Source organism: Chelonoidis abingdonii, chromosome 3, assembly GCF_003597395.2.
Source record: "Chelonoidis abingdonii isolate Lonesome George chromosome 3, CheloAbing_2.0, whole genome shotgun sequence".
Taxonomy (NCBI): Eukaryota; Metazoa; Chordata; order Testudines; family Testudinidae; genus Chelonoidis; species Chelonoidis abingdonii.
The window spans coordinates 79,708,822-79,726,195 of record NC_133771.1 but is presented as its reverse complement, the minus strand read 5'-3'; the positions used below and the strand labels follow the sequence as shown (position 1 = coordinate 79,726,195).

General features: G+C 39.5%; 1 protein-coding gene across 3 annotated transcripts in view; it reads left to right on the top strand.

Annotated features, from left to right (window-relative positions):
• ASCC3 (activating signal cointegrator 1 complex subunit 3) overlaps positions 1 to 17,374 on the top strand; it is a 544,393-nt gene that overhangs the window by 465,236 nt on the left and 61,783 nt on the right. For all 3 annotated transcript variants that reach the window (XM_075063855.1, XM_075063856.1, XM_075063857.1), the window contains exons 35-36: positions 8,369 to 8,480; positions 8,886 to 9,020. In XM_075063855.1, the coding sequence (XP_074919956.1) occupies positions 8,369 to 8,480; positions 8,886 to 9,020 (247 nt within the window). The remainder of the gene's footprint in view (positions 1 to 8,368; positions 8,481 to 8,885; positions 9,021 to 17,374) is intronic.

Here is a 17,374-nt window from a genome sequence, read left to right as displayed (position 1 = left end):
AGAGCGGTCACAATGGTGCACTGTGGGATACCGCCCGGAGGCCAATACCGTCAATTTGCGGCCACACTAACCCTAATCCGATATGATAATACCGATTTCAGCGCTACTCCTCTTGTCGGGGAGGAGTACAGAAACTGGTTTAAAGAGCCCTTTATATCGATATAAAGGGCCTCGTTGTGTGGACGGGTGCAGCATTAAATCAGTTTAACACTGCTAAAATCATTTTAAACGCATAGTGTAGACCAAGCCTTAGAGTCAGTCGTTTTTAAATGTTCTAGGGATTTGAAATTTGTGGTTTGAGTTAAAGCTTTTTAATTGCAAGCAGGTTGCAAGCAGGTACTGTGCCATGCCACAAGGTGCTTCCACATCAATCTTTGTTTATAAGGCTGTGGCCAGAGAGAATGAGACTGGCCAAGAGTTCTGTTCTGTGAAAAAAATAATATGTGAGATTAGCCTATCACAGCTTGCAGGTTGGAGACCTAGATAAAGACCACATTTCATCAGCAAGGAAAGGCGATCCTTGGCTTTGGGTGAAATTAATAGACCCTGTCCATTCTATTAACCTTGTGAATAGATAGACTTCATTAGTCCAACTTTTTCTTCAAAAAGGAAACAACCATTAGAAACATTTTTGAAAATCAAGCTCCAATATTTTATGCTACACACTTAATCAGAAAAAGAGGGATAGAAACCTACTACATATGTGACGCTAAACAGAATTAACTTTGCAGTTGGAACATTAATGTGGTGATACACTTTCTCTCCATATAGCTACAAATTGAAGTGAGGAATTTAAATCACTTCTCTTTATGTAAATTGAATGTTCAGTTGATTCATTCAATGATTGTCCTTAAAAGATTTTCCATTTTGTGACAAGCTTGAAGAATTTATCACAGTGAAAGAATAGAGTAGCATAAATTATAATAAAATGGAATTGTCTCAGTCAATTAGTTGTTCTTATTAGTGCACAATTTTTCATTATATCTCACATTTGCAGTTCCTTGCGCATTGATTGGCTAAGTGTGTCTATTTTGCATATTATGGTTATTTCTCCTTCAAAATGCAGATTCTATTACTAGACTGAGGGCTATTATTAACCATTCAAAGTAGCATAATTTGCGTAATCGATCCATAGTTATTTCTCAGTGACCAAATAGCAATTATGCAAAATCCTCAGATTTCAGTGACTTAATGCCTTCATGCTACCCATCTATATGCCCGCAAGTTGTAAGGGCACCTAAATTTCTGACGTCCTATCAATCCTTTTGCTGCAGATAACTGTAGAAATTAAATACGATGAGAATATAATGCTCACATTTATGATACGTATAGTCCAGTGATTTATGACATTGGCCAAAAACAGATTCTTTGAAGGAAGATGTAAGAGATTTCATAATGGACAATTATTAATTGACCCATACAAGAAATTTTCTTCATCGCCATTTAGTTATTGGCATGTGCTCTTTAAATAGGAAGGTTTGTGTTCTTTACAAATGAGTAACCGTGAATGTTCTTACTATTCACATAACTCTCTGATATTTTTTAAATCCCGCTAAACTTTTGCCGTGAATAATACCTTGTGGTCATGAGTTCCACTGGATAGTTTTTATTTGTGTGACTAAACATTTCCTTCCGTCAGTTTTTAAATGTGTTGCCTTTTAATTTCATTGGATGTTGCTTTGTATTAAGAGAAAAGGTAACTCGGAGGACCAGAACAGCCTCGTCTATACCATTCATTGCTTTATGCAGTTCTTTCATGGCCCCTCTTATTCATCTCTTCTCTAAACCAAGTAATATTAAGGCTTGTCTACTCTTGGGATTTTTGCACTGATGTAACTGCAGTAGTGCAACTGCCTAATATTGGTATGTTTCAAAACGATTGGTGACTTTCACCTGATTGATTTATGGTGTCAATCTGGGGTTAAGCCATGCTGGCAAAAGTCATTTTTTACATCCATATAGTGAATCCACACTAGAGGGTTGCAATCGTACAGTTGCACCAGTACAAAAATTCCCAGTGTAGACAAGCCGCTAGGCTTTATTACCTTTCTCTCTCATTTTACTTTAAAAAGGAATTGTTCTAGTAAAGAGGAGCTAAGCCTTCTTCAAAGGAAAAAGAAGTGTGTATCAGAAGGTTAGGTGAAAAGAGAAGAACGTAAGAAGACTCAAAAGTTGTGGTACCCGTGTTTGTTATGAATGGGGAAGTTTAAGGGCAGTAGCCAATCAGAGTAGAGTGATTTATATTAATCAAAGTCCAGGAGGGGACTACATTACAGCATAATAATTTATTAATACCCATAACCAAGACTAATAGACCATGCTGATAAACACCCATTTATCTACTTTGTGCTTTTGGCCTCAGTTTGTTTAGTTCCAGATGTTGGTTTTTACGTCATAAATATGAAGAACACTTATGTTACTATTTAAGTAGTGTAATAAGAGTTTGTTTTTCCCGATTACCTTGGGAAGCACAGAAATATGATGTGACTCATACTTCTCTGGGATTGTGTATGTAAATGTAATACTTTTTATTGACAGCATGTTTTGAGATTATAAAATAGGTTCATTTCATTACCAAACAAAAATTATACTGTATATCAGTTTAGCAAAACATTAATTTCAGTTCAATGGGTAGAGAAGGATCATGGAGTTGATAACGTTAGTCAGAAACCTAGATAATAAGGAATTTCTGTGGTAAAGCCTTGTCTGTTGCTCATAAATCTTGGTGTGCTGGGCGTTTGCACAAGCAAGGCCTTCCTTCTCTTCCCTAATCTATTGTGAATGGTGAGTTCTTCTCTGAGAATGTTGTTAGACCCAATGCTTGCACACTGAGAAGCCAAATCACGGGATCCAGCTGCTCTTCTGGATCATGCTTTGTCCAAATGGACTATGCATACAACAGGAATAGTAAGTAAGTGCCTCAAATTTACAGGTGCCCAGTATTTCTGAATTTTTGGTAAAAACTCACTTATGTAGCAAAACTACTTGTGAAGATCTGAATTAAGGCAGTAAACCCACTGGCAAATTCCTTTCTGATCACTGAAAAAGTGGGATCTAACGTCTTGGAGTCCGCTGATTAACATAATCCAAATTGAGAAAGTGAGACATAGTAGAGGTTCTTGCTGCCATGAAGTATAAAGGAATACAATAAAATAAACATATAACCTGCCAAAATATAGCCTGCCAAAAGTAATTTTTATTAACTTCAGTCATAGAACAAGGAAGCAAATACGAGACAGTAATAAGTAGACAAATATACTCATAAAGATTATAACTTACACATGCAATGGTAACACATCAGTGCATTAGTAACAGGCTCCAATGAAGCTGGACAGTTCCCTTTCCAATCAAACATACTGAATCTCAGCCACTTCAAGAGGATGCCCCCAATACAATATACACCCACAGACACTGCTGGGACTTGCTTACTGTGCTCCCCCTAACAGTGATGTGCTCAATAACATGGATTCACCACAAACATTTCACTGCCAGGGACATTATCAGAAGATGCCATTCCCAGTGAATTCCTCTGGCTGTGTAGGGCCACAAGCCAAGGGAAAGAACAAAGGAAGATGTCTATGAATGTGTCTCCCATATTAAAGCTTGTACATAAAGGGTATTATGTTTTCAAAATCGTAAGTCTCAAAAAGCATACATTGAGCTTGGTATTTAATTTAGCAGATTTTGCTTTAAAAAAAAAAAATCCTGAGAAAACCTTCACAGTAGCAAGATTATTTGTGTAATATTTTCAGCAGTCTTTGCAACCTGCTTTCATTGTGTGTGTCATTATTATTACCGTATAACCTGAACATAAAAAACCTGGGGCTGTAACAAATGACTTCACAGCATTGACAGTTATAGCAGGACCATTTCAAGCCTGATGAAAAATTTCCCAGAGAGTGCTCAGGTCAGGTTTACATAAGCTAAACAGGAAACGATTGCCACTATCCACATTAAATCCAAAATGTTTTGTGTAACTTCATCTACATTTTATGTTGCTACACATCTCTCTATCACTCTCAAATGATGAAATTCCACACTTGCTTACATTAGATAAATAAGTTCATGTTTCATGGTTTATTATTCTTGCTAAACTTTACTAGATTTGAGGATTTAAATATATTATTTTAAAAGACAATAAAAAGTTAGTTCCTTCAGGTTTTGATTGTTTAAATTTTATGTACTTTGTACATTTTTATGTTACCAAGGGGTTTGTTATTGCTGTTTCCCAGTGGACTACTAATGGAAGTTAGCCTGTCTAGCCCATGTGCTAGATGGTGTTAGTATAAAACTGCCTTTGACTTTCACACCTCTCAGGGGACGAGTAATTGTTGTGTTCAAACAGCCTGTAATTGTCATACCGCTGGCTTTCTCAGTACGCTTCTGGCTATTAGAATCATTAAACAACTCAGCACCTGTTAACAGCATTGTAAATATTCAACCCTGCTTGTGTACAGGTTGAGCCCAATATAGGAAAAGGCTTACAGACCCCATCCTCATAAATTAGAGCTTCTGACAAGTCAATTATTGTGAAACTGGGTTTCACAGTGAAATAAATGAAATGATGTGCTGATAAAAAGATAGGCTGTCTGTTTATAGCAAAGGGAAAATAATGACTAGATGGTTCAGTGCAGTGAGCATGAAGGGGCATTGTTTTTATTCTTTATCTGTAATTAAATAGCTAGATAATATAGCTTCATAGCAGAACTGATGTGAAGTACAGTTTGTACACTTTGAACATACTCGCATGCAAACAGATCTGCATTTATTAAAATACTTCATAATCTCGTTCATAAAATCATTGTTGAAATCAAAGTAATATAGTCTTTTCAGTTGAATGGCTGCACTATTTATTGAGATAAAAGGGCACGGAATGACTGAGAAGCTCCCTTGGGTGTGGTTAATAATATATTTATCCTATTATAGGTAGTAGTTAATAATTGACAGTACTTCACCTCAGATCAGAAATAACTTTAAAATTCTCCTTTTTGAAGTAGATTTGCATTGGGAACTCAGAAGATTTTTCCCTACAAAATTGCCAAAACTGTAGGTATCAGCAAATTTAGAAAAACATCTGAAAAAATCTGAAAAAATATTACGTTTTGTAGGGTTCTCAGAAGAAATTTGCCTATCACAATTTCTTGTTAAGCTGTAAAGAATGGCAAATTAGGCCAAGAACGTGTAATAGAACAATAGTAACAAAGCTACTTTCAAGAATTTGATAAGATTAAATTACTCATATAGGGCCTGATCCTGAAAAATTCATTACATAGTGCTGTACGTATCTCATTTTTAAAATAACATCATTACTAAATTATCACTTCAAGAGGACTCCACACAATAGTACTGAAAATATCCTAGTTTTTGGTCTGAGCTTTCGAACATTACATACTACTCTGCGCCCAGAAATAAGCATTACCAGGACCAGACACTAAGCTGGGATCATTTTATTACTGCTGTGTGCAATCTGAAAGAGAAATTTAATAAAAGTCATGTCAATAAAAATAAAAGATAAAGATAAGTAAAATCCATTCCATTTTTATCAATATAATGTTATCTGGAAAGTTTTGAAGGTTCACTGAGATAAGTTAATGATGTTTTGCAGAAAGGAATACAGGAATAACTTTCTTGCAAATTACCTTCTCTTTGGATACATTATCACCTATGATTTGCAAGTATTTATCTAACACGCATTAAAGGTGGTTGGTTGGTTTTTACTTGGGCAGCACTCTTGCTTTGAACACAATATAAGATGAGTATACCAAAAATATTAGGGTCTTGTTGTAGTCATTTACACCTGTGCAAAATTAGTTGTAATGTACTACCAATTCTGAATTTTTCACTCACTGATTCTGGGTTTTACACCCACTTTGCCCGGGAGTAATTGAATATGCAAGGCAGCAGAAAATCATGCCCCTAATTTGTCTCTGTATACGATTACTAGAAAAGAAATCAGAAGATGTGTAGCTATTTAATGTGCTCTTTCTCTCAGGTAAGATGCTTGAAGTAAAAACATGTAATCAGATAAAGAGGCTGCTAAAAAGTCAGTGTTACAGAAAATGATATTTTAAAAAAATCAGTTGAACTTCTGTAGTCTCTGTTGCTAATGCTAGATTAAAGAAAACTTGTAGCAATTAACTAAAGCAGTGGTCCTCAACTTTTTTGTGGCCAGTAACACATTCATGTTTTCAGAAGAGTGTGGCGGGCGCCAACAGTTTTTCAAAGCTTATTTTGTATTTGTACATTAAATATGAAAAACATCATATTTAATATTACATAATATATGAGTCCATAAGATTAAAAGGGTAATTTTACATGTAAAAGGTATTAATTAAATTATTTCACCTTACCACGTGAATTTGCTCTTTTTTATCTACCTGTAAGAAAAATTAAGGAGTTTTTACAAAATAAATATCATAAACAGTTTTCATCTTATTTATTTTTAAAAAGTAAAACATTGTTGAACTGCTGGTCCAAATATATTTATTATTCTTACTTTAACATAGAATGAAGTCTGCAGCCCCGGAATTTTCGGTCCCCAGCAGGCATGGGGCCACAGTTTCTCTCCGGCTTAAGCCGTGGCCCCGCGCCTGCTGGGGCCGAGAACACCAGCGCCTGCAGCCCCGGAGAAGCCAGAGAGAAGCCGCAGCCCCATGTCTGCCAGGGACAGAGAACACTGGCGCCTGCAGCCTGCAGCCCCGGAGTTCTCGGTACCCGGCAGGTGCGGGTCGCGGCTTTTCTCCCTTGCCGGGCACTAGGCGGGTGTATATAAATGCCCCGGCAGGTGCCATGGCACCCACGGGCACCACGTTGGGGACCACTGAGCTAAAGAGTGTGTGGAATGAGACTTATTGTTCCTTATAAATTTTTCCACCTATGCTAACACCAGTGCATCAGCAACAGTTAGAGCAATAGTGGAAACAGGGCTCTAGTCTGCTACTGGCATTCTAGGCACCCTGTTGTCTAACTGCTCAGAAGAGATGTTCAAAGCACTAGTAGCAGCAGTAGCTGGACTACTCTAGAACTTTCCATTGTAACCAGTGGTGAAGCTGAATGGGTGGTGGCAACGCTGGGAAATTTTAGGAAAAGTTCTAATGTAACTGAAGCAAAAGTGTGAATGAAAGAGCATCTTTATTTAACTGTAACATCCATTTCATTATGCTATTTTTGAATGACATAAAAAAAATCAGCTATTTACAGAATTAAGAAGAATAAGTTCATGGCAACTCAGTGTCCTCTTTTTTTTTATTGTGCTTTTGAATTATTGACCTTTTCTATATTAAAAATGTTGGAATTATACTTTAAAATAGTGTTTTAATTGCACTGCTTTATTTAAGAATTTATTTTTAAAGGTTCGAAACTAAAATTTAAGAATGTACTCATTTCCTTTACCAATTGTAGAGCCAATTCCTCACTTTCTTTCTTGAGTGGTCATATGGGGCCAAATTCGTATGTCTTAACTCCAGTTTTATTCGGGCAAAACTCCCGTTGAAATCATATTAATTTTGTCTGAATAAGAAGCTGAGGTTTTTGCCCATAGATTGCTAATATAGTTTTGCCCATAATTCTGCTAGTAACGAGCGCAGGAGTTGGTCAAAAATGTCAATGAGTCTTTTCTCATGCATAGCTGTAGTAAAATGTTCTGGCTCATTTAGAAATATCTGTCTTTAGTTCAGATAGCAAAGAAATATTATTACTGTACAATGTGATAAATGCACATAAACAGAAGAACCAGGAGAATATACACTATTGTGTGTACTAAATACTCCTAATGTAAAATGCCTTTGTTGATTGATTTCAGTTTTTTGTGAAAAATTAGGCTGAAAAATATTAGTGTTTAATAAATCAAAACTTGGGTGTTCCATGTGTTTTCAAAATGTATCAATCCAGCTAGCTTTATTATTATTATTATTATTATTCCAAAATACTAAAACATTTACTTCTCCATCTCTTCGCTGATTAAAGAAAATATATCCTTTCCTGAGATTATATTGCTTATTTAAACTTGTAGCCATGCAAACTGGAAAACACTCCAGTTTACAGAATGAAATATTTTATATTGTTTGCTTTATTCTCAGCTGTTTAATACTTAAAATGTTATCTTTTCATGTATAGATGCTAGTATTGTTTTGGCTACTCCCAGAGTCCATTGAAGAGTCACCAAAAAGAAGCATGGATTTCTCTTTAGACTCTAAAGGGGAACAATTCTCTGTTTAATTGCATGACCAGTGTGGATTCTTCCTTCATCCATGCTGCTTGTGCACGTTTCTAGAACAGCAGTCTAGTTGCATTCATAATCTTTCTAGAAGATGTCTTTATTGTTAAATATTGACAGTGTGCTTATGTAATCTGTTTTAAATTTATCTAGTTACTATAATTTAGATGATGTGAGCCATGACACCATGAACAAGTTCCTTTCAAACCTTGTTGAGAGATCCCTCATTGACCTGGAATGTTCCTGCTGTATTGAAATTGGAGAGGTAAGACTAATTTATACTTTTTTAAGAATCCATCAGTAAAAATACAGTAGAGGTAATCTTTAATGCCAATTTATTTTTTTCAGCACAGTTTTGTTTGTTCATGTATTGCTTTAATTATCTAATTGTTACACAACTCCATAGATTTGTCCTGCATTAACCTAAAATTCCTGCAACTCCCACTCTCAGATCTTGAAATTTCATGTCTGACTTCAGCAATAGATCCTCTCACAAGACTATCAATGCTGAAAACTGGGTTTTTCTAATCAGTTTGGCAACTGGACTAGTATCATGCTTTTGAACCATTTTGCAATCTTATTTTCATGGCTGTCTATTTTAAAATACAATCTTAAAAGCTTTACACGTCTTTTTATACATTTCATGGTATATTTTCTTCCCTTCTAACAGGATAATCGTAGCATTGAACCTCTGACATATGGCCGCATTGCTTCTTACTACTACTTGAAGCATCAAACTGTTAGGATGTTCAAGGACCGGTTGAAACCTGAATGCAGTGTTGAAGAATTGCTCTCCGTTCTGTCAGTAAGTGATAATTTTTTCTTCGTCTTAGTATATATAACTCTTAATTTTAAAAGGCACAGATAACTTAGTGAACCTGTACATGTGCATGCGCACACACAAACATAATTAAATAGCATTTCTACCGTGTCCTTGAAGTATTTAATGACCTACATTGTTTCCAAAGTTTGATAATTTTCCATTGCCTCATGTTGAACTCTGTCACCTACCTTGTTAGCTGAATATTAGACAGAAATATGCAAGGCGCCATAGCTGGATGTCTGTCTTACCTGATGATAAAGACAGGTCCCAGACTGACTAGGAGTATATTGGAGACACCATGTACTCCCACATATGTAGGTGCCTTCTGAATTGTCGTCTTGTTTCTCTAAGATTTCATTGGTGTAGATTGTGAACAGCAAAATCCAGTCATCCAAGGGTTGACCTGTCTGAGGGTTTCTGGGCTCCTCCAAGTGCACCAGGAGCTTTATTAATAGAGGTGCTCCCTCCTCCTCACTCAGAAAGGGGAAAATATCCATGAATGACTCCTCTGTACAGAAACACAGACATTGTCATATTAGGTATGATCAGTTGTCTGTATTTTAGAAGATGACGTGAAATCCTCATAATGGACGATAATCCAATAATAATAATGATCCAAGCCTAAAGGAAAATTTTTCCCATAATGTGAGAAAGTTAGTGAATCTCTCGTTTAATGAAAAATGAGGTTTGAGAGTCATTATATAAATATGTAAATAAATATTATTTTGGGTATTGTAACGGAGGATGATGATCTTATAGCCAATATATTGTAAATGTCTAATCATTTATCGGATGCTATGCTCTTTGCCTGCCATAAGGAAGAGCTCCAGCTGCAAGGAGGCAGCGGGACACTCTACTGCTAAAAATAGGGGGAAGACATTGCTTGCGCGTGTCGAGAACCGTGTAGGGTTTAGGCATGTCTTTACTCATCTAAACACTGCCTCACTGTCTACAGGGCCGGCTCCAGGCCCCAGCGTGCCAAGCGCGTGCTTGGGGCAGCATGCTGCTGGGGGCACTCTGCTGGTTGCTGGGAGGGCGGCAGGTGGCTCCGGTGGACCTCCCACAGACGTGCCTGCGGAGGGTCCGCTGGTCCCGCGGCTCCAGTGGAGCATCCGCAGGCACGCCTGCGGGAGGTCCACTGGAGCCGTGGGATCAGCAAGCAGCAGAGCGCTCCCTGGAGCTTGCCATCGTGCTTGGGGCGGTGAAATGGCTAGAGCCAACCCTGACTGTCTACAGTGCTATTTATATTTGTGCTAGCGAGGTGTGTAGTGTGTGTACCATTAGTTAGCTTCTCCCTCAACGAGGTAAACTTTTAAAGTCTCTCTTCATATGGCAAGCTTTTCATGTCTCTTATCGTTCTCATTGTCCTTCTCCGGGCCTTTTATTTCTGAGAGAGAGAGATTGTATTTACTAGGAAACCCAAGAGAACAGTGTTCCAGATGAGGGCATACCATAGATTTACCTAACAGCATTATAATATTTATTATTATTAGTCTCTATCCCTTTATTGATGCAGGCTGACCTTTTGTTTGGTTTTTGCCACTATTGGGCACAGAACTGTCCATAGTGTTGCCTGTGTGTTTTTCCCTAGTGATTATAATTAATGTAGAATCCATCAGTATTTAAATTTCTCCTTCTGTGTGCATCACCTAGTACTTTTCTATATTGAATTTCATTTAATATGTTAAATAATGCTGGTTCTACTACAGATCCTTGTTATATGCCAAGGCGCTAGTAATAAGGGAAGTTTCTTCCTAACCCCAGGTAGTTAGTGATGGATCCAATTTCAAGCATCTTCAAACTCTGGGGAATTTCAGACCCAAACTTTGTCGCTGAGGCCCATTCCTACATAAAATTTTTGCTAAAAATCCAAGAGACTGCTGCAACTTATAAAATGTTTGTTTACGTTCTTAAAACTAATTAGACTAAAATAAAATCAATTAAGGTCCAAATTCTTCCATATGTAAACCTGAAAAGATAAAACAGAGCAAGGGAAGTGTGGAATCCTTATTATGTTAATGGTGAATAACCTTTATAGCCTACAGTTTTACTTATTTTTATGCAGATGTTGATTTTCATAATTGCTAGTTAAATTATTATTCCATCTTTCTTTATTAAAGGTGTAAAATGAGTTTTTCACAATCAGATGCTGTCTTGAAAAGATTAGACATTTTAACAGAATTATCACCAAGTTTTTTCTCAACACTGAATTAATGAGCTCTATAATTAAGGCAGTTGCTTCACACCACTATTGTTAACCAATAACATTACATCTGTCTTGCTCCATTGATGCCCTCTTCCTTCTTATTGAAGCATTTAGCAGTTTTGGCAACAGGGGATTACATGGCACGGGGTAAGTAGTCTAATTAGATGTAAGTGAAAATCCTAGGAGAAAAGAATATTTAAAAAGTAATTTGAAGAATCTCTTAATGATGCTGGCACTGAAAGCTGTAGCCTATAGTAGAAAAGGCATATCAATATTGTAAAACATTATTATAATTTTAATTGTTCTGCTGATGTGACTTACTTTTAAAGTTTTGACTTCCTTTGAATACATTAATAACTTCCTAAACTCTTCTAAAATATGTCTGCAAAAGTCTGTAGCATTGAAGTGTTAGGTGTCTTTTATTATTCATTGTCCTTCAGAACTACAAACTATACAAAAATTAATTCTATTGAGAGAAATTCAGCAGTGACATGTATGGTGGTGCAATGTAGACATCAAGCAGCATTGGTGTAATTTGTAGGCTGTGAAGGCAGAAGTGTGAGATTGTAAGAGGGAAAGTAAATCAACTTGAGGGTTTAGGATGGAATTTACACTGATTCATGCCAAATTACCAATATGTAATTTACACAGCTACTTGTCACTTGAATGCAGAAATTACTGGGTGAGGTGCTTTGGCCTGTTTTATTCAGAAGGTCAAACTCAGTGACCATTGGTCCCTTCTGACCTTAAATCTGTAAATTCCACCAATTATATTTAAGAGCTCCAGGAGCATATTTTCCCACAATCCAATATTCCATGCAAATGATAATTCTGAATAATCCCAGGTACCACTGGTTACCTGCAATTTATCTCCTGGTAAACTAGTTCAGGTTCACTCAGTCCATAACACTGATAGTCTCCCTTCTCTCAAAATAAAAAGTCATTGGCAAAAGCAAGATTTTCTTTAACTTCCTTCTAGTGACCAAGCCTGCTGCTTTCCTGTGAGCCCTGCATCCCACTCTCATACCCTGTTTTTTGTCATCTGCTTGGGTTTAATCAGAACATAAGAAGGACCATAGTGGGCCAAACCATGGTCCATCTGACCCAGTATCCTGTCATTCAACAGTGGCCACTGGGCATACTTCAGAGCGAATGAATAGAATGGCAATTATCGAGCGATCCAGTCCCAGCTTCTGGTTGTCAGAGTTATAGGGACATCCAGAGCATGGGATTGTGGCACTGACTATCTTGGCTAATAGCCGTTGATGGACCTATCCTCCATGAACTTTTCTAATTTTTTTCTTGAAGCCAGTTATACTTTTGGCCTTCACAACATCCAAATGCTGTGAGTTCCACAGATAAACTGTGCATTGTGTGAAGAAGTATTTCTTTGTTTGCTTTAAACCTGCAACCTTTTGGGTCATTGGGTGACCCCCTATTCTTGCTCTATGTGAAGAGGTGAGTACTGCGTCCCTGTTTCCTGTCTCCACACCATTCATGAATGTATAGATCTCTATCGTAGCTGCCCGTTAATGTCTCTTTTTTAAGATATGGAGTCCCAGTCTTTTTAATTTCTCTTTTTATGGAAGCGGTTCCATATCCCTAATCATTTTTTTTTTTTGCCTTTCTCTGAACCTTTTCCAATTCTAATGTATCTTTTTTTTAAATGGAGCAACCAAAACTGCATTCAGTATTCAAGGTGTGGGTACACCAGGGACTTACATAGTGGCATTATACTATTTTCTATCTTCTTATCTATCCCTTTCCTAATGGTTGCCAACAATGTGTTATCTTTTTTGACTGCTGCTGCGCACTGAGCAGATGTTTTCCGAGAACTATCCACAATGACCTGAAGATCTCTTTCTTCAGTAGTAGCAGCTGATTTAAACCCCCATCATTTTGTAAGTATAGTATAATGTTTTCCAGTGTGCATTACTTTGCATGTATCAACATTGAATTTCATAGATTTCAGCTGAAATTGAGTTGGCTTTGTTTCCAAGAGACCTGTAATCTAACTTGGGCTGGAAGGTGAAACTCAGATTCTTGTCCTTACATAATTGACCTTTATTGGCATACCTAGAGTTTTTCTGATTGCCACAATTGGAAATCAGAAGGAAGTTGCCCTGCAGGGTTCCCTCCCCCCCTCCCCCTTTTCTGTGGTCATATTTTAGATGATGTCAATCCAAATCAGCTCAATTGTGAACATTGCTGGATTCTGGTGCTTGCTACATTGTTTATTGATGGGAAAACATTAATGAATTATGACTGAATGGCTGGAATCCTCTCTAGTGGTGTTTCGAGATTCTCCTTTTATTCCCAAACAAAGGTGGAGAGGGTATAACAGAGATCTAAGTTCGGATTGAAGGCATTGAGCTATAATTCTATTAAATCATTTGTGTTGCTGTTGCTGGATCCAGTGCTCAAGAGCAGATATGCGGCTTCTCTGTACATGGGCCTGATTCTTCACATGGGAAAATATCTGGCTGGCTGGTTCCTGGCTTCAGGGGCAGATTTATGACAAAGAAATTAGGGCACAGTGATTAGAGTCTTTGTGTCCACTAGCGCTAGTAAAATTAGTGATTAATCACTGGTACTTAAGAGTGCTGCTTGATAACTACTAAGATTAGTTAAATATGGGGGTGATCCTGCAGCCTTTACTTACATCATAGGTTTTCAAACAATAGGGCATGCCCCTGGTCACAATAAGGTTATCTGGGCACATGTGACCTGGAGCAGGATGGATGGGAAGAGTCTGGTTCCAGAGTCTGCCTCCCACCCTGGACACCTGTTACCATTACCCAGCACAACCAGTGCTGTGCTGCCATCTTGCTGCCTGCAGCTGCTGCGCCCCTCCCGCCTGCTATGCACTGCTTGCGCCATGTGTTCACCAGACAGCATCTCCCTGGCCAAGATCTGACTCCACCTCTTCCTGTGGGGCACCCCACATCCTCCAAGGCACACTGGGCACCCACAGCTTTGAGGCCATGCACTGCAGAGCCAGGAATGAGGGGTGGATAGCAAGAGGAGGGCTCTTAGAATAATAGATGATTAGGGTTGGAAGAGACCTCAGGAGGTCATCTAGTCCAATTCCCTATTCAAAGCAGGACCAACACCAGCTAAATCATCTCAGCCAGGGCTTTGTCAAGCAAAGCCTTAAAAACCTCTAAGGAAGGAGATTCTACCCCCTGCCTAGGAAACCTATTCCAGTGCTTTACCACCCTCCTAGTGACATCATTTTTCCTAATATCCAACCTAAACCTCCCCCACTGCAACTTGAGACCATTGCTCCTTGTTCTGTCATCTGACATCACTGAGAACAGCCTAGCTCCAGCCCCCTTTGGACCTCTCCCTTCAGGTAGTTGAAGGCTGCTATCAAATCCCTCCTCACTCTTCTCTTCTGTAGACTAAATAAGCCCAGTTCCCTCAGCCTTTCCTCGTAAGCCATGTTCCTCAGCCCCCTCATCATTTTCATTGCCCTCAGCTGGACACTCTCCAGTTTTTCCACATCCTTTCTATGTGGGGGGGTGTCATAAGTAGATAGGTAAGGGTTAATTTTCTTTTACCTGCAAAGGGTGAACAAAGGGGGAACCAAACACCTGACCAGAGGACCAGTCAGAGACCTGGATTTTTTTTAAAGTCTGGGAGGGAACTGGAAACTCGGGGTCTTTTTGTTTTCCTCGGCTGTGAGTAAACAAGCTTTTCTTCTAATCCATCCCGTTTCAGATATTCACTAACATCGTGAGTCAAAGGAAACAAAGTAATCGCTGTGTGATGTGCTTTAATTTGTATTTACCTGGGTGTTTGATTTGCTGGACTGGTTTAATTGGGCTTATCTTTTAACATCAGACTGTTATCCTATTTCTTTATAAGCCATATCTGTATGAGTTTCTTAATGCAGTTATTGTTCTGTATTTCTTTCTTTTATATAAAGTTTCTTTTAAACTTGTGGGAATTTCTGTGCCGTAGCTCTGTTATATCTGTGCAGGTCTAGGGGAGGGAAAGCCCAAGCTCTGTGTCTTACTTTCCTATGTCCCAGGGGAAAGGCTACGGGGAAAAGGGAGGGTGAATTCTTGTGTGATGCTGACGAGTTTGAATGCATGCTCGGGAGCTAGCTTGCCTCCTCGGTTGTATTCAAAGGGAATAGGACAGCATCGGCCCGGCTAACCCAGAAAGGAGGGGAGCTGGGGGAGAGATAAGGGAGACCCAGGGGCTCTGGTCTTGGAGGGGTCCCCAAGAAAAGTTTGGGAACCTCGAGGGGCCGAAACCCTGGAAACTTCGGCTGGTGGCAGCGATATCAGATCCAAGTGGTAGTGAGCTTTGGGGAGGTTCACAGTAAGCACCCAGATTTTGTACGCGCAGGTCCAGATCTGGACAGACGTTACCCGGGGGGGGGGTCCAAAACTGGACATACTTCCGATGTGGCCTCACCAATGCCAAATAGAGGAGAATAATCACTTCCCTCGATCGGCTGACAAACTACTAATGCAGCCCAATATGCCGTTAGCCTTCTTGGCAACAAGGGCACACTGGTTACTCAGATCCAGCTTCTTATCCACTGCAATCCCCAGATCTTTAGCCAGTTGTCTCCAGCCTTTAGCAGTTCATGGGCTTCTTCCATCCTACGTGCAGGACTCCACACTTGTCCTTGTTGAACCTCATCAGATTTCTTTTAGCTCAGTCCTCCAATTTGTCTAGGTCACTCTGGACCTTATCCCTACCCTCCAGCATATCTACCTCCCCACACACACACACAGCTTAGTGTCATCCGCAAACTTGCGGAGGGTACAATCCATCCCATCATCCTAATGAAGATGTTGAATAAAACAGGCCCCATGACTCACCCCTGGGCACTCCACTTGATACGGGCTGACAACTAGACATCAAGCCATTGATCACTACCCTTTGAGCCCGATGATCTAGCCAGCTTTCTATCCACCTCATAGTCTTCTGAGAGAGTGGGGATCTGGGCCTGGTGAAGATGGAGGCTGTGCTGGGTGGAAACAGGCCATCCATGGGGAGCTGCCATAGGGCAGCAGGGCCTGAGGCAGGTGTGGGGAGGTGGTAGCTCTCTCAGAGAGAGATGAGGACCAAAGGAGAGGAAGTTGTGCAGCTGCTAAGAGGATCCAGACTGGACATTGTGCCAGGGTGCGGGGGCAAGGCAGAGGGCGGTCCTTGGGGGTGGATCTGGCTGCCCACTGAAGGGCCCAGATGCTGGATTTGCCTCATCCAGCCACTCTGGACTTCTACAGATCTGTGAGGCTGAGGAGCTGCCCCTCCCCTAAGGACCCCTGCCCAAAGCCGAACCTATGGGATCCATGCACACGTCCCCACAGGCCCCTCTGCTCTAGCAGCTCCCCTCCTCCGCAGGGGAGGAGCCCTGGAGCTTTCTTGTCACATGGGGCTTTCCCTCCTCTTTCCTGCTCCCATCCCACCCCCTAGCAGGGTTCCCCTCTTTCCCCTGTGCTGAGGGGGGGCCCGCTCATGGTACTCCAAAAGAGGATGCAGCAAAAATAAAAGGTTTGGGAATCTCTGACTTACATGAATAGTTCCAACAGCTGCAGGATGGGGCTTAGTTACTTGACTTAATGTGATTATGTGGCTGGGCAAATGGACACAGGTTCTACCTTTTTGTAAAGACATCAGATCAGTTTACACTACATAACTTAAAAAAAAAATGACAGTTTTCTTGCCATCTTCTAGCTCCTTTGCTTAGCTGCCTGTCATTTTGCTTTTTCACTTCTGTTTTTCTGTTTTCCCCACAAGAGGGAGCTCATTGGGTTCGCTCTGCTTATTCCTATACCTTAAATGTAGGCTTGGAAGGATTCGATTTTGATTGGTGTTAGTGAATGTCAATTTCAGGATGCACATGCAAACCGAAAAAAACAAATATTTCCATTGGTGTTTATCACATTTTATAGATAGTCAAAGTAAGAAAAATGCCAATTGAGAACTTATTAGAGTTTGATTTAAGGACATTTACTTTGTATGTTTTGGCATGTGATGTTGACAATTTTTTGTTTTAACAGTTACAACATTTTAACTTTTTGAATCTCAGCATCAGCTGTCATTAAATCATTATTGTCTAGCCTCCCCCAATTGTCTGACTCCCCCATAATATCCTGCACTTGTG